This window comes from Peromyscus eremicus, chromosome 2 (genome assembly GCF_949786415.1).
Source record: "Peromyscus eremicus chromosome 2, PerEre_H2_v1, whole genome shotgun sequence".
In the NCBI taxonomy this organism is placed as follows: Eukaryota; Metazoa; Chordata; class Mammalia; order Rodentia; family Cricetidae; genus Peromyscus; species Peromyscus eremicus.
The window spans coordinates 28,237,006-28,260,214 of NC_081417.1; the positions used below are offsets into that span (position 1 = coordinate 28,237,006).

Sequence of the window (23,209 nt, forward strand, 5' to 3'; positions counted from 1 at the left end):
GCTTAACTAACAAAATATAATATTAAGAGTAAATGCCTTTAGGTGACATTTTAGGTATATTGTATGTCTCCGAGTGGCCATTGATACTTCTTTCTTGGAGTCTGTCTGTCTGCTGACTTCAAATGCCTTGATAGTCAGTACTAAAACCATGGTTTCAGCGACTCATTTATATACCTTAGCTCACAAACACTGCTTCATGTTGCAAAGGCAAATTCAGTTTTAAAAATTGGATATAGACAGTTTGGAACCGGGAACTCAATGGCTCCTGTGTCCCCTGGTGCATTCTGAGGTTGCTGGAGCCAGTGTGGATGGGCATAGGAAGTATGGCTCAGTCGGTAAGGCGGGAAAAGGAAAGAAAATGGTTTATCCAGCCTGCTAGAGTCTGCCCTCAGCTAGAAATAAAATGTCCACAGAACACTTCTCCATACTCCGTGGGTGTTGGCGGGAGGCAGTCCGTAAGCACAGGACACAGCACACACGTGCCGATTGGAGAGGCTTCCAGCGGGAATGGAGTCTGACGGGAGTAGACAGTCAAAGCAAAGAATCAGGGAGAGGAGCTGGCTCGGCTGGGAGACAGGAATATATCTTCAAATATGCTTCTAGCTTTCTGTAAACCACAGGAAATGTGCTTTGTAAATAGAACAGACTGGTTCTTTCCTTCTGCTGTCTGTCTGTAAAAATGCCATGTGTACAGAAAGTAGATGGTGCTGGCTGAGTTTTTATTCAGCAGAGGGTATTGGGCATAGTGGCATGTCATTACTTTAATAAACCAAGTTCTTTGATGTTCTGTCAGTGTTTCTAATGTCTTCTGAGACTAAGATGCATGGGTGGTCTTGGTACTGTTCATTTATTTATTTATATCCCAGGCCGTCCCGGATCTGGATGTAGCCAAGAATGACCTTCAACTTTGAATCCTCCTGCCTCCCCTTTTCAAGAACTAGGATTATAGGTGCATGGCACTGAACTTGATATATGTAGTGCCGGAGATCAAATCCAGAGCCTCATGTGTGCTGGGCGAGCATTCTACCTGCTGAGCCGCATCCCCAGACCCCTCACGGGATTTTAGAACTTTCTTTGAATGTGGTTGTGAAGGACATAGGGCTTGAAGGGGGCCCGTTTCTCTAGAACAGGAAAAAAGGAGACATTTTGCCTTTATGGGGCATTTATCAAAGGGATGACCAGCTTTGCCATTTCTTGTATATAAGGTGTGTCAATGTGCATTTGTTCCTTATACTGTGGAAGATGTTCTAAAACCATCCATCGTAGTTAGGATTTTATCGCTGTGAAGAGGCACCATGACCATGGCATAAGGTTCAGAAGTTTAGTCCGTTATCGCCATGATGGGAAGCATGATGGCATGCAGGAAGACATGGTGCTGGAGGAATAGCTGAGAGTTCTGCATCTGGATCCATAGGCAGCAGGAAGTGACTGTGATTCAATAAACCTGGCTTGAGCTTCTGAGACCTCAAAGCCCCGCCCCCAGTGACACACTTCCTCCAACAAAGCCACACCCACTCCAACAAGGCCACACCTCCTAATAGTGCAGCTCCCTGTGAGCATATGGGGGCCATTTTCTTTCAAACCACTACACTCTCCACCCAGTAGATGCCCAGACCTTCAGCTAGCACTTGGTACATTGTTAGTGTTTAGTTTAGAAATACATTAATAATACAGAATAATTATAACAATGAACCATATTAAAAGTTATTTAAAACTTGTGAAGTGCTTATATTTGGGGTTTTTGTCTGCTTCTTATTTTGAGATAGGATGGCTGGAAACTCACTGTGTCGCCCAGGCTGGTATGGAACCCACAGCAGTCCTCGGGCTCACGCTCCCAAGTGCTGGGATCACAGGTGTGAGCCGCCACGCCTAGCTTACTATTTTCAGAGCATGGTTGTTCCTGAGCTCCTGAAACCATGGAAAAGGAACCCACAACGAGCAGCGCAGCGACTGGCATCGGAGCCCAGGTGTGATGCCCACAGGCCGTCAGTCATTCCTAAGAGTTCTGCCTGGTGCTTTCTCTGAGGCTCTCAGCCCTACGGCGTTTTCATTTGCTTCCCCAGATTTACTCTGCTGGGCGTGAAAAGCAGTACAAAATCTTGACTCTAATTAAACCGATTGTTTCTAAGAAAGTGACATTGGGGCCAAAGCCAGGTGCTTTTTAATGATTGCCGAGCAGGATACACGGCGCCCCACTTTTTAGAAATGTTTTCCTCACTGTTAATTAAAACAAAATTGCAATCTGGAGGGACAAAGGACCAAAGTGACAGGCCTGCCTCCCATTTGCTTGGGTTTTCTGGAGTCCTTTTAGCGTGACAGCGTTTCTGGAGTGTTCTGGAGTGTTCGCTGTGTGCCAGGCTTTATTCTAAATGCATCGGGGCTCCTTTTTTTTTTTCTGAGTCGTGACAAGCCCTGGGAGCAGGTACTAGTGGTGACCCTGCTTTATAGAGTGACTTCACTAGAGCACAGTGCTTGGCACAGACAGATCTGGGCTTCTGATCTGTGGTGTCAGGCTAAGATGTACATGCCATTGTCCGATTTAACATCATCTAGAAGTTGTCTCCTTTAAAGGGACAGTAAGTAGCATAGCTACTGTAGAGCGTGGAAGATCGTGCCAAGAAGTGGTGGCCTGTCTGTCTGTCTGTCCTCTCACTTAGGACAGACTAATTGTAAATGTTGAGGGCAAAGCATGCTGGGTATGAAATCACATCCGGGTTCCAGATTTCACGTGACCTTTTCTGGTTCTGAGAAGGGGAGTGAGTCAGCTCACCTCTCTGAAGTTGATACTGCCCCAAGTATTGGTGAAAATTGAGTGAATATCTGAGAAGCTACCGGCATTACTGATACTGAAGCTGAACGTTAGATGATTCTGGAGAACCTGAACTCAGTGGATCCCCAGGCAGATGGAACGTCATTTATTTAGGGACACTTCTATAGGGTGACCACCCCTGCAAGGGAAGCAGATGGTACAAACGCCGCCTGACCCTGCCAGGGAGGAGCCAGCAGCCTTGGCCCGGTTCGCAGAAGGGAACTCAGAGTAGCCAGCCTCTGAACTGAAGGCTGCAGTGGACTGGGTGTTTGCAGACTCCACTCATACGACGGTGCTCCAGTGTGGGGTGGGTATTTGGAGGTGAGGACTTTGGGAGGTAATTTAGTTATGAAGGTTGGACTCATGAGTAGGGTTAATGCCTCTGTGTGTGTGCATGCAAGTGTGTGTGCATGTGTGCATGTGTGCATGCGAGTGTGTGTGTATACTTGCATATGTATGTGGGAGCTGGAGATCAACCTCCAATGTTGTCCTTCAGGTTCTGTACTCTAACTTTTTTTTTTCCCCCGTTTTTCTGAGACAGGGTTTCTCTGTGTAGTTTTGGTGCCTGTCCTGGATCTCGGTCTGTAGACCAGGCTGGCCTTGAACGCACAGAAAACCCCCTGGCTCTGCCTCCCGAGTGCTGGGATTAAAGGTGTGCACCATCACCGCCCGGCCTTAACTTGTTTTTTTGAGACAGGGTCTCTAATTGGCATGAATTCTCCAAATAGACTAGGCTGGCTGCCAGTGAGCCCCAGGGATCAGCCTGTCTCTGCCTCTCCAGCTGGGATTACAAACACAAGCTACCTTAGAGACACACATGCACACACATAACACACACACACACAACACACACACACATACACATACACATATACACACATAACACACACACATATACACACATAACACACACACACACACACACACACACACACACACACACACACACATTTTTTTAGCAACAAAAAAACCCCAAAGCCATGGGTTCTGAGTATTGTACTTGAGGCCTTAGGCTTGCACACAGTACTGTTTGAGGCCTCTCCACAGCCCAGTTAGTGCCTTTTCAGGGGAGAGACAGGCCGGAGATGATCTCTCTGTCTACCACATGAAGAGAGAGCAAAAACAATCTGTGAACCAGAAATTACAGCTTTCACAGGGCTCAGTCTGCTGCCACCTCTGTTTTGGACTTTAGTCAGGAGCTGTGAGACCTTAGTGTTGTTGGGCCACTCTTGAACGGCTTGAGCTGATGAAGACCACGTATGGTAGGAGTAAGTGGGAGAGAGAGAGAGAGAAGGGAGGAAGAGAGAAGGGAGGAAGACTCAGGACACAAAGAGTGTTTGGAAGCCTCAGAGTGGCCTCTGCCTGGAGGTAAGTTGGTCCTGGAGAATATGAAGGGCCTTGTGACTGAGGGTCAGGAATTGGGGTTAAGAAATGTCTGTCACTCAGCGGCTGAGTAGAAAGTCCAAAAGCCAGATAGGGCGTGTCTCCGTGTTCCGGCCGGAGGTGAGAAGGCTGTGAAGCAAGGATGTGTTGGGTTCCTGGGAGGCCTGCGGGAGAATGAATCAGGTGTCTGGAGACTGAGGTGGGAATCTGAAGAAAAAGAAGAGAGAGCCTTTCCTATTGGATGTAGGAAGAACTGGGATAGCCCATACAGAAAGGACTAGACATCAGGAAGGAGGTGATGAATGTATTGAGAGCAGTTCATGTTTGAGGTCTCTTCCCATTGCCAAGGCCGTGTGAGCAGCTCACCCTCAAACGCAGCTGAGGTACTACGAGGATGGCTGTAGGCCTGCCGCAGCGGTCAGCTGTGCTCAGCCTTGAGAGTGGGAGACTGAGGCCACGGTTATTGAACCCCACCTCTCAGGTGGGGGAGGGGCGCTGTTAGAAGACTCCAGCCGCTGGGTTCCTTGGATACCTGTTTCTGTTGGCCTTGTCTCTCACGTGTGGCCCTTGGGGGCCTAGCTGTCTTACATGCTTACTCAGGGCTTCTCCGAAGTCCTGGGAGGGGCAGGCACAAGCTATGTGGCTTTTTGTAGTCCTGCTTCGCAAGTCACACAGTGTTATTTTCACCTCATTCTAGTAGTTAGAACCGTGCCACCGGGTCAAGCCTGGGCTCAAGGAGAGAGAGCACAGACTTCGTCTTTGGATGGGAAGAGCATCAGTGAGTGTGTACATCTGTTTTAAGATCACCACGTCGTTGTGTGACATCCATGTAGATGTGTTCAGAGGTGAAACGTTCCCAATAGAAAGGTGGGCCAAATGTCAACGTTCAGGAAACCTGAACTTTGTGTGACGACCATGGAGGAACTGAAGCAAGACAGAAGCAGGCTGGGACCGTGACCCTTCCAGGTGTGAATTAAGAAACAGGTAGGCTTCCGAAATCTGTGGAGATGCAGGTAGGGCGAGGTGAACAAGTAGAGACTAGCCTCAGTGATGAGTGCTTGTGGTAGACAGTGAGGAGAGATTCCCAGGATATTGGGGATGAGGCTGGGGAGAATGGTAGATACAGACTGAGTCTACGGGAGTGGGGGAGGGAGGCAGGCAAAAAGAGACGCTCCTTTTGGAAGAGTCCAGGGGCGTTTGAACAGAAGTGATAGTGCCTTGTTGTCCTGCATTGAGTGATGTTTTTAACTGTTAAAGTGCAGAGGATGAGAAGTTTGGCCTTTGCAAGTGTTTGTAAAAGGAGGAGAAACCAGACTTGCTGTCCAGTAGATGCCCTGATTTTAGTTAACATGGCTTTTCATGCAAAGTGCGTTTTCATGGTGATATTATAGAGTTTGACCTTCAGGCAGCCCAAGTCTATAAGCAGTAATTCATTTTTATGTGTGAGAGCGTTGCAGAGGAGAGGCACTTATTAAATATTGGTCCCGGGAAAGTATTATCCATCCCCTGGGTGGTCTTGTCGCTAGAGAAGCAATTTAACCCAGTGGTGGCATTTGAGCAAAATTGGAGACATGGTGACTTTGCAGATTCAGCCAGTGGTTTCTGAGGCTGAGGGAACTTGTGTTCACGTGATGGGACCGATTGTGCCAAGTCTAGTCAAGTAGTCTCGCTCCGAAACTCTTGATTCAGTTTCCTGAGGTGGGAGTCCGTCAGCTCCTTCCTTCAGGCCATTGCTCTCACTGTGAGGCCTCTACGCCCCGAGCATAAACGGACCCTCCTGCCCATTGCTTTGGGGATTCGGTAAGATTGAACCTTCCCATTCGGAGTGAAGACAGACTGACAGGTTTCTCTGGGTTAGCAGCTTTGGGTTATAGCCCCTTCGCCAGCTTACTGTAGATGACGGATTTGAGATGGGAAGACCGCCAACTTCAACTTTGCAAAGTTTCTAGATAACCATATTGTCTCACAACCCCAGGTCACGTGCCCCTGTCTACTCTGAGCATGTGCCTTTTGCAGGCTTTCCCCAGCTTCCCCTTTCCTGCCATTTCTCCAATTTCCCTTTTCTCTTTCAAACCTGCTCCACTTGCAAGAGCGATTTCATGCATTTGTTTAATAATACACCTTATGCGAAGTATTATTGTTGTTTTTTTTTCAGGAGTAATAAGAAAAAAATTCCCAGAAACCTATTTTGTTCACTTTGCTCATTTATTATTAATTTCCTTGCTATTTCAAGGCTAATTTATTTGCATATATACATGAGTTGTTTCTAAATGTAGAAGAAATATTTCAACCTATTAGTTAGGAATTTAAAAACTGTCATACTCTGGGCCAATAGAGAAAGAAGGGACCGTGGCTTGGCACCTTTCTCTTCCTGATTTAAGGGTTTCATAATTGGAAAACCCAAAACCAAAAAAAAAAACAAAACAAAACTGATTTGAAGTTATACAAGAAAATTTAGGTTTATCTTTCCTAATGGGATTGCAGGAGCTGTGAATCATTTATGCCTGGAATCTGGTCCCTCCTAGGATGTGGCCCCTGTGGGACTGTCACATCCTCCATGGATGCAACCTACCATTAGGCCCCAGCTCTTGAAGTCTTTCTTGGCCTAGAGGAAAGGGTCAGAGGGAGGAGGACTTATTGTTCTCTCCACTCATGTGGCCCTGGGGACAATAAGCCCTCGTCCCTCTGACCCTTCTGCTTCTGCTCACCAAGATGCTTGTCCACTCAACCACCCTCTTTTGGCAGTAATAGTATATATTTGTTTTTAATGTTTCAGTGTGTCCATTTTCTCATTCCCACTACAACCTTATACCCGACCTTGTGTTCTAAATAAGACAATGTCGCTAAGCCGTCATAATGATGCAGTTCTGTGCATTGTCGGCCAGTGGTCGGCGGTGATTAGGACACTGTACTCAGAGGGGACAGCCTGGGACTTTTGGAGCTTTGGGGGAATTTGAAGTTTTTAATTCTTTTCAGCCAGTACTGTGTAGAGCAGAAAGCATTTTATTTGCTGAGGATGCTGTCTTTTATCAAGTGCTTTCAGAGTCCTGACTCCTGCTGTGGTCTTTTCCTGTTTACCGGTGAGTGAGTTCAAAGTTTAGAGGGTCTAAGGAACTCTCCAACATCACAAAGTAAATCTGCAGTGCTTTATCATCTGCTACCAACGTAGGAACCCTTAGTCTAAATGAGTTTTGCAAAAATGGAATTGGTTTACTTAAAAACAACGTGTGTGTGTGTGTGTGTGTGTGTGTGCACAAGTGTGTATGCATGTGTGTATGTGTACATGTGCAGGCCGAGGACAGCCTAAGCTTTTGTTTCTTTGGCACGGTCCACCTTGTTTTTTGAGACGTCTTTCACTGGCCTGGAGCTCACCAAACAGGCTAGGCTGCATGGCCAGCCAGTCTCGGGATCTGCCTGCTGTCACCTCCCCAGAGATGGAATTGTAGGTATGCACCACCAAGCCCAGCTTCTTACATCAGTGCTGGGGACCAGACTCAATCCTCCTGCTGCCAAGGCAAGCCCTTTCCTGACAGAGTCCTCTGCCAGCCCATAACCAAGCCTTCAGGAAGGGATCCGGACTTGGAACTGCTGAGGTATCCACCAATGGGATGTTTTGATAGCAGCAGAGCAAACCTTGCTGTTGCTGTTGTGGAGAGAGAAGTTCCGTGGCCGAGGAGAGGGTAGAGGGCAGAGGGCAGAGGGATGTGTGAGGGCACAGGAGGCTTTGTCTGCCCTCCCAGCTGCTCGGAGAGGATTTTCCCTAGGGAGGCAATGAACTTCCACTGGTCTCACTGTCAGATAGCAGTAGTCACCTTCCAGGGTTAGGAGCCCAGAGCATTGTGATTAACCCTGACTTCTTTCTGTTTGTAGGCATTCAAAAATCAAAGCACTGCATTTCACGTGCTTAGTGTTCTTCTGTGCTCTAAAGTAATAATAGTAATAGCATTATTATTATTATTATTATTATTATTATTATTATTATTATTATTATTAGGTAAGGTTTCATATAGCCAACTGGCCTCAAAGTCATTATATAGCTCTGGCTGGCCTTGAACTCCTGATCCACCTGCCTCCATGAATTCACTCTTCTCTTTTATTTTTTGTTTTAAACATATGTTATCTGTAACTGTAGTGTAGAAACAGATAAGGAAGCATAGCAATAATGCATTTTATAAAGAAACCATACCTTGAAAAGTTAATTTATTTCTACAAATTTGTTAAAGAAATTAAGTGTATTATTTCCTTTAATTCACTGTGGCCAAAATGCTTGACAGAGTCAATTGAAGTGAAGAAACTTTGCTTGTTTGTTTAGGCTCACAGTATCTGAGGATTTTGGTCCGTCATGGCAGGGAAGCCATGGTGATGGAGGCAGTTTCTTCTTGTGATTTGACCATGAGGAAGAAATAAGGCAGGAACCTTGGGCTGGGCTGTAACTTTCAAAGGCCCATGTCTAATGACCTGCTTCTGCCATCTAGGTCCCACCTCCTAAGGGTTCCACAGCCTCTTAAAATAGAGTCACTGGCCGAGGACAGACATTCCAAACTAGTTGAGGACAGACATTCAAAACGTGAGCTGGTGGGAGGAGACAGTTCAGATACAAACCATAACATTAAGTTACTTGTTGACACCTCAGCACACTTAAACACTTTTCTCCTGCACTTACTTGTTAGTGTCCAAGGGTTTGTTAGTGTCTGGGTTTGGCTGTGTATGTACATCAAGGGGCACATGTGCTAACAGCAGTTTAAGTGCATTCTAATAAAAGTCATTTCTTTACTCGCTACATTCCTCTCCCTCCCCTGCACACACCCTGTCAGGTCAATGTTCAAGTTCTTAATCACAGGCCTTTCCCTGAGCACACAGGCTGCTTTCTTTGGCAGCCCTTCAAGATATCAGGTTTCCTGTGTTCAAAGGGAACCCGGGACCTGCGTGAGCTTGCCTTTCTTCTTGTAAGACATCCTCAGAGATGGAATCTCGGTTTACGGTCTTCAGTGTAGTGAGCATTCTTTTGAAGGATGGGTGTTGAGGAAGGCTGTTCTTCTAACAGCGTGGTATACCCTCCTTGGTTAGGTGCTTTGCTCCTGGTCATGTGACCTTGTCAGTTATGGGGTGGGTGGGTCTGACTTCTACAGGCTGCTCCTCTACAAGTTGCTAGCCCCTTCTCTCTCTTCCTGGATCAGCTCTCCATCCCTCCATAAGAAAAGAGGAGGAAGGATTCACTTGCTTTTGAGATACAGACCCACAAGGGAAAGTAACCTAGTTAGGGTTCCTGTTTCTGTGGTAAAACACTGACCCAAAGCAACTTGGGGAAGAAAGAGAGAAAGAGTTTCTTTCCTTCTTTTCATTTGTCTGTCTATATCTATCTATCTATCTATCTATCTATCTATCTATCTATCTATCCATCTATCCATCCATCCAAGGCAGGGTCTCTACATTGCCCTGGTTGTCCTGGAACTATGTAGGCCAGGCTGCCTCAAACTCACAGAGATCAGCCTTTTGAGTGTTGGGATTAAAGATGTATGCCACTACACTTGAGAGTTTATTTCATTTTATATTTCCATGTCATGACCTTCCTGGAGGGAAGTCAAGGCAGGAGCCTGGAGGTAGGAATTGAAGTAGAGACCAGGAAGGGTGATGTTTACTGGCTTGCTCCTCATGGCTTGCTCAGCCTGCTTCTTTATACAACCCAAACCCACCTGCCCTAGGGATGGCACCGCCCACAGTGGGCTGAGCCCTCCCACATCAGTCATCCATTAAGAAAATGCCCCACAGACTTGCCTACAGGCAAACTTGATAGAAGCTACTCCTTACTGGACAAATCCTCTTCCCAGATATACCCTGGTTTGTGTCAGGTTGACACCGATGATAAAGGCGGGTTTGTATTTCCCCTTTTCAAACTATTAATGCTAATCAGACACATTTCAGAAGGCACTTCCAAACCCCAGCCTTGCAGTACCCTGCTTTGAAGGAACAGAGAGACACAGGCTTCTTATTTGTATACAAAGTGTCTTGCCTGGAGATGCGGAGGCCTCTGCTGAAAGTACCGAGACGAAGGTAGTTACTTCCGGTGTCCTGCTTTTATCTTCCGGCTTAACTTGCATAGGAATGGATACATTGCGCAAAGATCATTCAGTGCGCCTTACACCTTTCAGAAGACAAAGTCACAGCAAATGTCTGGCTCTAATGGACTCTGATTTCAGGTAAACGAAGTGATGGGTAAGGCCTTCCAGTGGGGCTTGAAGGTGGAACGAGGGAACCCCCAGCTTTATGGTGCAGTTTGACTGTGTGGCACCTAGGACCAGTGACTCCGTTTCAGGTTAGTGGGGTCTGTTGGGGCCTAGTCCAGGGGCTGGGGCTAAAACAAAGACTTCCAGCATTGTTGTTGGGCATTCCTGTTTAAGTTTTTAAATCTAGTCTTTAGAGACAAAGAATAATCTTGTTACTACTGTTGTTCCTGCCACACCGTGGTGGATCTTTTAAAATTTTTTTTGGATATTCCCTTTATAGGAAGCTATAATTATGTCGCTCTTCACTGCTTCTCTGGAAAAAGAACCTAAACTTCTTAAATGGATACAGCTAAAAATCTGGCCTAGATAAAGGAAGCAATAAGTTGGCTGAATAGTGAGCGGTATGCTTTCAGGTTAAAAAAGAATTCTAAGTATTTCCTCTGTACAGTAAAGAATCAAGACCCAGACAGTTGAATGACACACAGCTGTTTCTCTGTGGCCTCAAGCAGGGGTTCTTTGCCTGGGTCAGAATTCAAGTGGGTGGTGATGACCTCCTACATCCGAGAGAAGACAAGGGTGGACCTGGACCGGCAGATGTTGCCAAACTCAGCAGAGAAAACGTATTCGGTTTTTCTCCTCAGTGAAATCGGAAGAGTTCTTGTTAGAGCAAAACTTCCGCTTGTTCTTTATGAGAAAGTGAAGGAAAGGTATCTGGGTTGTTGGAGAAATGGGCTTTTAAAACTCTTGCCTGCTGGGATTAAAGGCTTGTGTCACAAGGGCAGGCGGATCTCTTTGAGTTTGAGGCCAGCCTGGTCTACAGAGTGAGTTCCAGAACAGCCAGGGCTACACAGAGAAACCCTGTCTCCAAAAACCAAAAACCAAAACCCAAAACACCAGCACCACCTCTTGCCTGCTGTGTCAGCGGTAATGCCAAGCACTTCTGTGTTAGATCGGGTAGGCTCTCAGTTTAAAACACTTCAGGGCTGGGGATGTAGCCTGGTTGGGAGGGTGCACGAGGACCTCAGTTTGATCCATCCCTAGCACCATATAAAACTGGCGTGGTGGCACGTGCAACAGGAGCGACAGATGTGCACGGTTGTTTTTGGCTACACAGTGAGTTTGAAGGAGACTGACTCACGTCTGAGAGTTGACTCAGATATGTATTGTTCTGGGAGACGGCTCGGTGCTTGCTGCACAATCACTAACACTGAAGTTCGGATCCTCACAACCCGTGCAGAAGCCAGGCAGACATGTCTCCTGTAATCCCAGCACTGGAAGGCAGGGAGGGGCAATCCCCATGGTGAGCGGTGTAGCCACACTAGCTGTAACTGGTGAGAGGCCTTGCCTTGGTAAACAGAGATCAAGAAAGACACAGAGGTGAACTTCAGGCCTGCACACAGTGTGCCCACACACATGGGAACAGACATGCTCAAACCCGCGCACATTGTACACATACATACACACAAGAAAACATTTTAGATGTGGATCAGTTTTAATCCGTTTTGTTTTTTATTTTTGGAGGCAAGGGTCTTGCTGTGTTGCCAGACTGGCCTGAAGCTCACAGTCCTCTTGACTCTGCCTGCAAAGCGCTGAGATTACAACCACCTGCTACCATACCTTGCTGGGAATTAATAATTCTTTTAAAAATACCGCTCAGTTTTAACCACTGCTTTAGATCATAATTTATGGCAAAGTAGGAAAATTAGTGGGCTGCCTCTTTGGCCATTTCTTGAGCAAATATTAAGTATCATGAACCTCATATTTTTAGGTTTCTGTAAATCTTGTAGAATTTATTTTTACCTTCAGAAATGTTGTTAGTAAAGATTCTCTACCCCCAATCTGGCTGTGTGTGTGTGTGTGTGTGTGTGTGTGTGTGTGTGTGTGTGTGTGTGTTGTTCTAGGCTCCACCGTGGTGAACCAGCTTGACCAGGACTTTATAGGTGCCTTGGCCAGTCCTCCATGAGGCTTGATGCATCTCCCTCCAGGCTCCTGCTCCTATGTCCTCTGCCCCGCTGCTGCCCCACTAGACAACTCCAGCCAGAGCAAGGAGGGCAGCAGGGTCTAGGAGCCCAGCTGCTTACTGCTGCTGCCGGAATGTGAGAGCCTCAACAAACAGGACAACAAAAGACTTTATAAGGAGCGCTCCTTACACAAGGCCTGCTTTGTTCAGACTCTCCTCTCCACGGCTGCTAGCTCTTCTTCCTATTACAGTTGGCCATTTGTCACGTGCTTGCTCTTTAGAAGGCAACAGTAAGACCAGTTGAACTGTTGGGAGTTAGGAGAGAAATCCTTCCTGGATGTGTTGTTCATGACGGACATTGCTCGGCAGCCCCTGGGGAACCTTGCTCTCCCATCTGTGAGCTTTACATGTCCCGCAGATACAGCTAACCATTTACCTGTCCCTCTCTGGCATCTGCAACACCGCAAAGCAGACACTTCTAACTGATAGGACCCATGCATAGACTGCTTATTAAAAGGGGGTGGGGTGGGCATAGACATAGCTGAAGCTCAGGGACCTCAGATAACAGTTGTCCTGTTGCATCTCTGCCTGCCAGTATGAACCAGGCCTCCCCAAGCATAAGGACAGGTGGAACTCCATCCACAGAGTTTGACTTAGCAGGTGAAACCACATTTGATCACACTATATAGAACTGACTTTTTTTTTTTTTGCACACTTTTTTGGGGGAGGGGTGTTGTTTAGTTTTGTTTCTTGCTATTTGAGAGACAGTCTCTGTGTGGCTTTGGCTGACCTGGAACTTGGTATGTCTTTTGACCTGTCCTTGAACTTGCAGTGCTCATACAGCCTCTGCTCCCAAGTTCTGGGATTACAGATGTGAGCCACCATGTCTAGCTGGTGTGTGCTGTGTGTGTACGTGTGAATGGAGTGTGAACCCACAGCTTCACATGTGTTCTGCAAGTATTCGACCACTGGTCACACCCCCAGCTCTTGTGTGCCTTTTTACTTTATTTTAAAATTATGTTATTAGTATGGGTGTCTTGCCAGCGTCTTTCTGTGCATCACTTGCCTGTAGTGCCCTTGGAGGCCAGAAGAGGGCATCAGTTTCCCTGGGTCTGGATAGAGTTAGAGACAGTTGTGAGCTGCCATGTGAGTGCTGGGAATTGAACCCAGGTCTTCTGGAAGAGCAGCCAGTGAGCCTAATCACTGAGCCATCGTTCCAGCCCCCTTGTGTGCCTTTTTAGAAAAGCAAATGTTAATGTGCTATATATACATTGGTGTATTTTTCATCTGCTCTGTGCCACTCAGAGTTCTGTCCAAGTACCTACTGGTCACTTCATCCTTCCCAGCTGCTGCCTGACATTCCAGAGCATTTATGTGGAATGATCTAATGGCAGTTGGTGGATATTTTGGTTCTTTCCCGTGTTGATTTTTGTTAATTATTATAAACAAGTGCTTTATCAAACATCTTTGTAGTGCCCTGTGTGCGGTCATGCTTGTCAAGGATAATATGCAGAAGTGAAATTGCTGATCATAGGAAATCTTAGTTTAGACACTGGCTTCTCCGTGCTCAGTAAGACCCGCCCAGGTAGTTTGTCTTAGTTACCTCCCAATTTGGAGCTAATTTAGTGCTATGAAATCGGAACAGTGTCCTGGCTGGACCCTTTAAAATAGTCTGAAGTGGCTTTGGATTATAGGCCAGCCTTTCTAAATGTTTTCTTATATATTTCAAAAACACTAATAGGCAGTGTTTATAAAAGGGGAAACCCTTTTATTAATAACTCCAGATGGAGAAGAACTATCCAAGTGTGTGTGTGTGTGTGTGTGTGTGTGTGTGTGTGTGTGTGTGTGTTGGGGTTTTGGTCTATAGTCTAGGTTGGTTTCCAATTAGTAATCTCCCTGCCTCAGTCTCCTTACTGCTCGGATTGTTGGTATACACCACCATATCAGGTTTCCAGTTGTGGTGGGGAGGGACACTTTGGGACAGCTAAGGTTGTCCTGGACCTTTCCCCTCCAGCCCTGAGAGCTGGAATACAGATGCACACCAGGATCTTCAGCTGGAGTCAGCTCTAGACTTTTCCTACTGGGCTATTTTTACCTCATGCATGTGCATAACCGAGAGTGGCGTGGATTGAGCTGTCCTCCTGAGCCAGGTCTGGGTTTTTTATTTATTATTCTTTTATGTCCTGGCGATACTGTGCCACGTGAGGGGGCAGATACCAGGGAGGCCTGTAATCGTGGGTGAGCCATAGAGGGTCCAGTGGGCTTTTAATTCGACCATGAGCCAGTTCCAAATTTTCAGATTTTGCATGGAATGGTAAACTGAAATTAGGGAGGGAAGAAAAGGAAGGGGAGAAGGGAAGGAGGAAAGGGGAGGGAGGGAGGGAGGGAGGGAGAGAGAGAGAATATGAATGTATGTTCATGCAGGGTTGTCACCCCCTTTGCCCAAGTCATTAAAACCAACCCTGGGCTGGGTGGTGGTGGTGGTGGTGGTGGTGGCGGCGGCGGCGGCGGCGGCGGCGGCGGCGGCGGCGGCGGCGGCGCACGCCCTTCGGGAGGCAGAGCCAGGCGGATCTCTATGAGTTCGAGGCCAGCCTGGTCTACAGAGCGAGATCCGGGACAGGCACCAAAACTACACAGAGAAACCCTGTCTCAAAAAACCAAAAGCTTCCATTATTTTAAAAATAAGAACGTTTCCTCTCAACAAAACAAAGCAAACCAACCAACCTGGGTGTGTGTGGGGGGGGGGGAATTGTTCCATAATAAAAGGCATTACTTTTAAGTTTAGTTTCAGGAAATTTTTTCCCCTTTTGCCTCAGTGAAACTGTTTAGTGCCTAACTGGCCAGCCCCAGAGCCGGTCATTTCTTGCACACACAATGTGGTGTCTGTGGAGGCCTTCCTCTTTGCCCACTGTGTTCTGGCTAATGCCTGTGGGCCTGGATTCTGCAGCTCTCCTAAGGAAGAAACACTGCTTCAGTTCTTAGGGGCTCATTCTGTCCTTGGAGCACCTGTTGGGAAGTGTCTACACAGCAGCAGCTTCCTAAACAGTCCCGTAGCACACAGATGACCTTCCCGTGCAAGTGTGTCCCACCATCTGTGGTGACAAATGCCGTTCCATTTAGAGATCACTTACTTGCCTTCAGGATCTTAGCAGAGGGTCACCCTGTTTGGCCACAAGCTGGTCTTCAACATGACGGCGGTTTTCTCTTCCAGCCTCTTGGCAAGTCTGGTGTTCGCTTCGCTGTTGGGGCAGAGTTGGGTGAGGCACAGCAGGCCTTCTCACATAGGGAACCCTTGTTAGTGGCTTTGCTGAGTCTGCCTTGGGATGTGTGGCTAACCCTAACACACTACAACAGAACGTGCCCTGCTTGTAGCACCCAGACTTCCCAGACTGGAGTGATCCCCCAGGCTCACTCAGGCTCCTGTAGTTTGTGGAAACAGATGAAAGGGTAACCCACAGAGTACTGCATTTCCATTTTAATCCTTTCCAAAGAACCATGATGTAAAGGGTTCATTGTCTTTTAAGTGATGCTTTGAAGGGAGTTCCAGGTCAGTCAGGGATACATGAGACCCCGGCTCAAAGAAAAGAATGGGGCTGGGGAGATGCTCAGTGGTTAAGAACACTTGTTCTTGCAAAGGGCCTGGGTTCAGTTCCCAGCACCCACAGGGAGCTCACAACCATCTGTAACTCAAGTTCCAGGGGATCTCATGACCTCTTCTGACCTCCACAGGCACCAGGCACACTTGTGGTATACAGGCATAAATGCAGGCAAAACACTTATAGACATAAAATAAATAATCTTAAAAATAATCTTAAAAATAAAGCCTTGCTCTATTAAGTTCTTATTGTTTTAATTTGCTGGGATCAGGAGCTGAGGAAGTTGAAGTGCCCTAAGCACTTTGATAATTCTTAAGTTTGGTCAAAATGGACACAGAACGCCTTGTAAGAAATGGACATGAAAGGCATATAAAAGGGACAGTCCAGCGCATGTCCATCCCACAGAACCATTTGTGGACACCCCCCACCCCCTCTGAGGTTGTTTCAGGGAGTCTAATGGAAGTGTTTCTGAAGAAGGATTGGCGAGTTGTGTGTGCTTCTCCTGGCCTTCCCCCAGATGCCTCCTGGCCCGAGACCTAATAAATATTTAATGTAAGGAGCTTGCTGCGTTGCTATGGAGAGGTGACCATGGTCTCAGCTCTGTGACAGAGACAGGCTTTCAGTGACAGGGGGGAGAGGGAAAGGTCATTTAGCCTCAGCTTGAGGTGACTTCCTGGTTCTGGTGAGGCCTGATGGATTTCTCTAGGGCCTCCATGGGGACCATCTTGACAGTTCATGATTAAGGACTGTTTAATTTTCCACAGCTTTGATTTCAGCGCTAACTGTAAAATCACAGCCTTAGACACTGATACAGGGAAGATGGAAGTTAAGCATTGTTTCTAGTATTTTGTGAAACTCTCTCTGGTAGGTTAAAGAATGAACTGTTACTCTATACAGAGCGACACAGAACATCACAAAATCCTTGCCTGACAAAATTGCTTTCATTTGAAGAAGCATGACTGTTCTTCCTGATTCTGACCATCCCCGATCAATTTTTAAATCTGGCTACAACATTTGTCATATGTAGTTTAAACTTTGAATTATCTTACATGTGTCTCACTTGAAAGATCAACCATTAAATGAATGTGACTTTCGTGATGATTTAAAGTCTTGATCTTTATTTCATGAATATTTCAGGGACGTATTACAAATGCGCTTTTTAATTAGAAAATGTTGGAGAAAGGGCCTTGTGATGTTGTCCAGACTTACCTCAAGCCTCTGGGCTCAAGCTGTCCATCTTAGTCAGGCTGCCGTTGCTCCGATTTAACACTGACAGATGCAACTTGGGAAGGAAAGGGTTTGTTTCACTCCTTCACTGAGGGAAGTCAGGGCAGGAACTGAGACTCAGGCCGTCCAGGGGCGCTGCTTTTTGGCTTGTTCCCTGTGGCTTGCTTAGTCTGCTTTCTTACAGAACTCAAGTTCACCAACCCGGGGTGGTACCACCCTCCGTGGACTTGCCTTCCACGTCAATCTTTAATTAAGAAAATGACCTACCGACTTGCCTCTTCTTTTCTGCTTTGGTGCCAATTCAGTGTAGTGTGTGCTCGAATCTCAGCACATAACAAACACGCATTATGTTGAAAATGGAACTAACTAGCCCTTAGGGGTTTTGCCGTGATTTCTTCCTCCTTAGATTCCTGAGTAGAGCGATGTGATTGTATTAGTTATTTTGTATTGCTGTGATAAAACACCATGGCAAAGTATGGTGGTTTCAGTGAGAATGGCCCCATAAGCACATTTGTTTTAATACTTGATGTCCGGTTGGTGGAACTGTTTGGGACTGGTTAGGAGGCGTGGCCTTGTTAGAAGAGGTGTGTCACTGGTGGCGCTTTCAAGTTTCCACAGCCCACACCGGTCTCCCTCTCTGCCTCACAGCTGTGACAGATGTGAGCTGTCAGCCACTGCTTCAGCGCCATGCCTCTGGCCGTGCTCCCTGCATCGATGGTCATAGACTCCAACCCTCTAAAACTGTACACTCTTTCTTTGTAAGTTTCTTTGGTCATGGTGTCTTAGCACAGCAATAGAAAAAGTAGCTAAGACACTAGGACAACTTATTTTAAGAAAAGCCTTTCATTGGAGTTACAATTCTAGGTTAGAGTCGGACGAGGCAAAGGCATGGCAGCAGGATCGCTGAGAGCCACTTGTCAACCCAGAAGCAGGAGGCAGAGAGCACGCTGGGAACCCAGAGCCTGGTGACACGCCTCCTTCAACAAGGCCCCAGCAGGTACCGCCGCCATCGTCATCGTCAAGTCTCTGGGGGCGGGCGGACAGACTCTGCACTTGCGTGGGTGTTTGTTGCTCAGGGTCGGTGCCTTGCTCCGGGGTCTTTCCATGAGTCTTTCACAGCATGGCTTTCCTCACGGTCAAGATCAGGAGAAAGAGAACCCCAGAGTACGCTTTTGGTGACACAGATCAGCCTGTTTCCATCTGTCTCCTTTTTACCTGAGGTCTTTTTATCTGACCCTGGATACATGAAATAAGTATACAAACCAAACACTTACCTGATAGTAAATCATAAAGAAAAAAGGGAAAACAGTTCTTTGGTGTACATACTTTGTGATTAAAGATGAAAACAAATTTGCATACTAATGAGCGGGGTGTGCGTGTTTCTCTAACACATCCAACCCAGTAGTGTACTGACTTTGTATGCCGAAGAATGCTGGAAAGACGCTGTTAAGAAGCCTTTGTTTTCAGAAATTAGACCATTATTTTCCTAGAAGAGTAGAAGGTTGTGTGTGTAGCACAGATACTGCCGTTCATAACATTCAAAGCTGAGCCTAGATGTGTGTTTGTGGGCATTGTGTGGTGTGGAAGGTGCACAGGGCAGTGTACACACTGTGTGTTCAGAGCCACGGCTGCAGTGAAGGCAGGAGTTGTCACGTGGATGAGCCTTGCCAGAAACTTCCTCAGGGTCATTACATGCCTGATACGGAGTTCGTTTTTGGTCCTTGTGTATCAGAACACATCTAGGAAGAGAGACGTGTAAGGAGAATTCTGAGTGCTTGTGAGAAAACTCCAAGAAAACAAGAGTCTTGTGACCTCAGTTTCTTAAAAAAACATGGAGTTGATCTTGGCTTATGCTTTAGTGCCCCTCCCAGGTGTAGTGGATAGGAGTGAGTTTACTTTAGATTAATCATTACAACTGGCTGTTGTTATTTGTTCATATGCTTCTTTGGGCCAACATAGGTTCGCCATCTGTGGCATGTCTTTGTGATTGTACACTTTAGTCAGTGACTCTTCTTGAGTATAAATCATCTGATACTCTGAATAAAATTGGCTATTTCATGAGACTTTAATCTGCCTCATTTATCAGCTCCATTCTCCCAGATCCCACCACCAACAAGAGCGGTAAGCAGTTGTGCATTCAGAAACCTTTACCAAGTTGTTGGTTCATACATTTAGGACCCTATGTGGGGTTGGGGCCTACAATTGAAGAAGTTTTGACAGTTCACCTTAGTACTCTGTGGGAGGAGCCCATCAGGGATACCTTGCAGTGATCCTTGGGGACCGTTGTTTATCTGGCTGTAATGTTAGGGGAGAAGGAACTTAAGTGACCAGGAGCTCTGTCTGCGAGATGAAGTTGGTGCTGATGTGTCTTAAGTGATGTGTGGGCATTAACATGTCATGGAATTAACCTCCAGGCAGCTTAGTCTGGTACTGTATTTAACTGTGATCCCAGGTAGACGGGTATATACATACCCACAGGGGTTTGAATTGCTAGTGTGAATGTTCAGAGGTCACCCGGAGCTGGGGGAGCAGAGCCAGGTTTGTGGGGATGGTATGTCTGAAGGAAATAAACTAAGTTTTGCAAACATTGAGGGTGTGTGACTCATCCAGGTTTTGCAGTGCTGTGGATTGATGGGCACACACACACACACACACACACACACACATACACACACACACACACACACACACTCTCTCTCTCTCCTGAAAATGCCTCTCCTGGTCTATCCTTGATGTCAGGAGAATAGAATAGGATGGGATAGAAGGGGAGGGGAGGAAAGGGGAGGAGAGGAGAGGAGAGAATGGAACAGAATATGGTTCGTTTGAGGTGGAATCTTAAGTGACCCTGCTGGTGGGTTTTGTGGTGTTGACCCCCTTCAAGAACATTTTTCCTTGTTTTGGAGTGGTACTGGCATCAGGCTGGCAGGAATATATAATTTCCTAGAGTTCAGTACCACTAGGTCTTTTATTTACATTGTATTGTTTAGAATTTACAACCATATGTAATCGATTCATACAAAAATCGATTCCGTGTTGGCGTTTGCCTGTGTGCATCTGAGCCAGTGCCGATTCTGAGACGTGTTTCCTGTGTGCTGGAACACCTTAGCCATTGTTACCTGGGATGGATTACTGTTCTGTAGCCGGTTAATCTCCTTCAGGTCATTAACGGCTTCAAGACTAAGAAGCAAACCCTCTAAATACTACTTTATGCCTGAAAAAAAAAAAACCGAGTCAACATTCCTGGAAAACCTGAGATGTTGTCTTTACTTAACGAAGTGGAGCCCATGTTCCCAGTGGGTCGGCCTCTGGTGAGACGTGATGAGTCAGGAGGTGTCTTATTCCGGGGACAGTTGTAATTATGATTTTGTTCCGTTTTGATTAAAGGATTCTAAGTAACTTCTAAGTGCTTTCCCATCTGGGTAAGGCTCAGGGACCTTAAGAGGCTCTGCTCTTAACTTTCAGAGTGACTTGGGCTCTGAAAGTTAAGGGCTCACATTTTTACCACCAAACAAAGAGAAAGCCTTGACAGAGGACACGAGGCCCCTGTCTTGTGTGCCACAGCCCAGCCAGAGCTGAGACGATCTTTAGGCCATAAAACAAAGGTGTATTTTGCTGTGCTGAGACTATTCATGGCCTGTTTTTCTGCTTTTCTTTTCTTTCTTTTTTTCCCCTCAGATAGGAAGAAGAAATTGGAATTGCTTAGTGGTAATTCCGAGTCTGCTCTTTGCCCTGGTTGGTTCAGTTTTCCTGCCCAGGAAGAAGAGCAAGACCAGGGATTCTGCTTGGGTGACCGGGATCAGGCCTCTCCTGAACACCAGGCTTCCCATTTGAAAATGTACCTGCCAGGATGCTAGAGAGGACTGAAAAGGCCACTGTGTTTAAAAATTTTTATTTTGTGATCAGACTGCTTCTGTGAGATCGACCTTAACAAAATTTTGAATATACTGTATGGTATTGTTAGCAATTAGTATTTGAGTATATTTTTGTTGTGTGTGTGTTCCTGCACATGTGCAGATGCATTTTTGTGTGTACACATACTAATACATGTTTGGGCATATGTATGGAGATCAGAAGATAGCCTTGAGTGTTCCTCAGGCATCATCCACCTTGATTTTGTGTTTGTCTTTGAGATGTAGTCTCACTTTGTAGCTCTGGTTGGCCTGGAACCCCCTATGTCAGAGGTTCTCAGCCTGTCGAATATCCTGCATGTCAGATACTTACATTATGGTTCCTAATAGTAGCAAAATTACAGTTATGAAGTAGCAATGAAATAATTTTATAGTTGGGGTGACCACAATGTGAGGAACTGTATTAAAGGGTCACAGCATTATGAAGGTTGAGAAACACTGCCCTATGTAGATCAAGCTGGCCTTGAACTCACAGAGATCTGCCTCTACCTCCTGAGTGCTGGAATCACTCCCAGCTATAAACAACCTGATTTAAAACAACAACAACAGTATTTTATGTTATGCATGGTTTACCTGCATGTATGTCTGGGAACCACATGCATGTCTGTGTACCACATGCGTGCCTGGTGCCTGAGGAGGCCAGAAGAGAACATCCAATCCTCTGGACGTGGGTGGAATTAGAGAAGGTTGTAGGCCACCATGTGGGTGCCAAGAATTGAACCCAATTCCTCTGGAAGAACAGTCAGTGCTCTTGACTTCGGAACCATCTCTCCAGCCCCACCTTGATTTTTGAGACAGTCTCTCACTTGGTAGGGAGCTTTCTCAATAGGCTAAGATGGCTGTTCAGTGAACCCCATGGATCTGCCTCTCTCTACCCACCAGCTCTGGGATTACAGACACAGACCGCCACCCTGGCTTGCTTCTTACTTGTATCCTCAGGCCCCGAGTGCATTGTCTGTTCCAAGACACTGTCCCCTGTCATTGTTATTTTAGTAGAGTCAGGCTGAGGTACCGTCCAGGGAAAAGTTTACCTCTGCCATTTAATTTGCATCTGCTCTACAGCGGATGATTATTAACTGTTAATCTCTGTCATACACTAGACAGTTTTTAGATAACAGTTTATAATTTCCAAAGTTCTCGAGGTATGCTAATGTGAAACTCAGAAAAAAGAAATCCTTTTATGAAAACACTGCCCTAGACTGCAGGTGGCTGCAGGTTTCTTTTGGTTGACTGAATATGTTCTGAGAGTTAGAGTGTGGTGGCAGCTGCACAACCCTGAAGATACCAGAGGTTGTACTCCTTTTGTTATTTTGAGACGCAAGTCTGAGGTATCCCCAGACTCACGGCAATCCATTCCCTTGCCTCATCTTCAGGAGTGCTGGGATTATAGGAGTGAGCTACTGTAGCATGAATCTTAGAGGGTCTTACTAATAAAATCAAACCTGAGTCAGGTATTGGGGTGAACGCTGGAAGATCAGAAAAGCAGAAGAAGCCACAGCTTCCTCACCTTGCCAGTTCCTCAGCTGGTCTTGTTTCTTCAGACTGGAAGCTTCTGAGTCCTCATCCAAATGAATATCAGCTGAACTGCTGCTAGAAGCCTAAAAGCTTAACCAGCCAAAAGCTTCTAGTTTCTGGTCTTCATGCCTTATATATCTTTCTGCTTCCTGCCATCACTCCCTGGGATTAAAGGCATGTGTCACATGCCTGGCTGTTTCCAATGTGGCCTTGAACTCACAGAGATCCAGACGGATCTCTGCCTCTGGAATGCTAGGATTAAAGGTGTGAGTGCCACCATTTTCTAGCTTAAGTATCTAGTGGCTGTTCTGTTCTCTGACCCCAGATAAGTTTATTAGGGTACACAATATTTTGGGGAACACAATACCACCACAAGCTACCATACCTAGCAAACTGTGCTCTTTATAAAGGGCTAATATCATGGCATTAGACTTATTGAAAGGATGATAATCGGTGCTGGTGGCGGTGCTGGTTGCTGGTGGAAAAGTCACGAGCCACGGCCAGGACTACCAGAGTTACAGAGAGCTTTATTGGGAGGAAGGAGGGGATAGGAGAGAGGAAAGCCAGGCCTGGAGAGAGAGAAAGAT

At 46.3% G+C, this 23,209-nt stretch overlaps 1 protein-coding gene across 5 annotated transcripts in view; it reads left to right on the plus strand.

Annotated features, from left to right (window-relative positions):
- Tpd52 (tumor protein D52) overlaps positions 1–23,209 on the plus strand; it is a 91,110-nt gene that overhangs the window by 8,351 nt on the left and 59,550 nt on the right. Inside the window, exon 1 of one of the 5 annotated variants that reach the window (XM_059253953.1) lies at positions 4,721–4,970. The exons of 1 other annotated variant lie outside the window; for it this stretch is intronic. In XM_059253953.1, coding sequence (XP_059109936.1) covers positions 4,781–4,970 — 190 coding nt within the window. In that variant the 5' untranslated portion in view covers positions 4,721–4,780. Of the gene's footprint in view, positions 1–4,720; positions 5,177–7,079; positions 7,273–23,209 lie in introns of those variants that run through there. 3 more of the 5 variants (XM_059253956.1, XM_059253957.1, XM_059253954.1) reach the window with 3 other exon arrangements.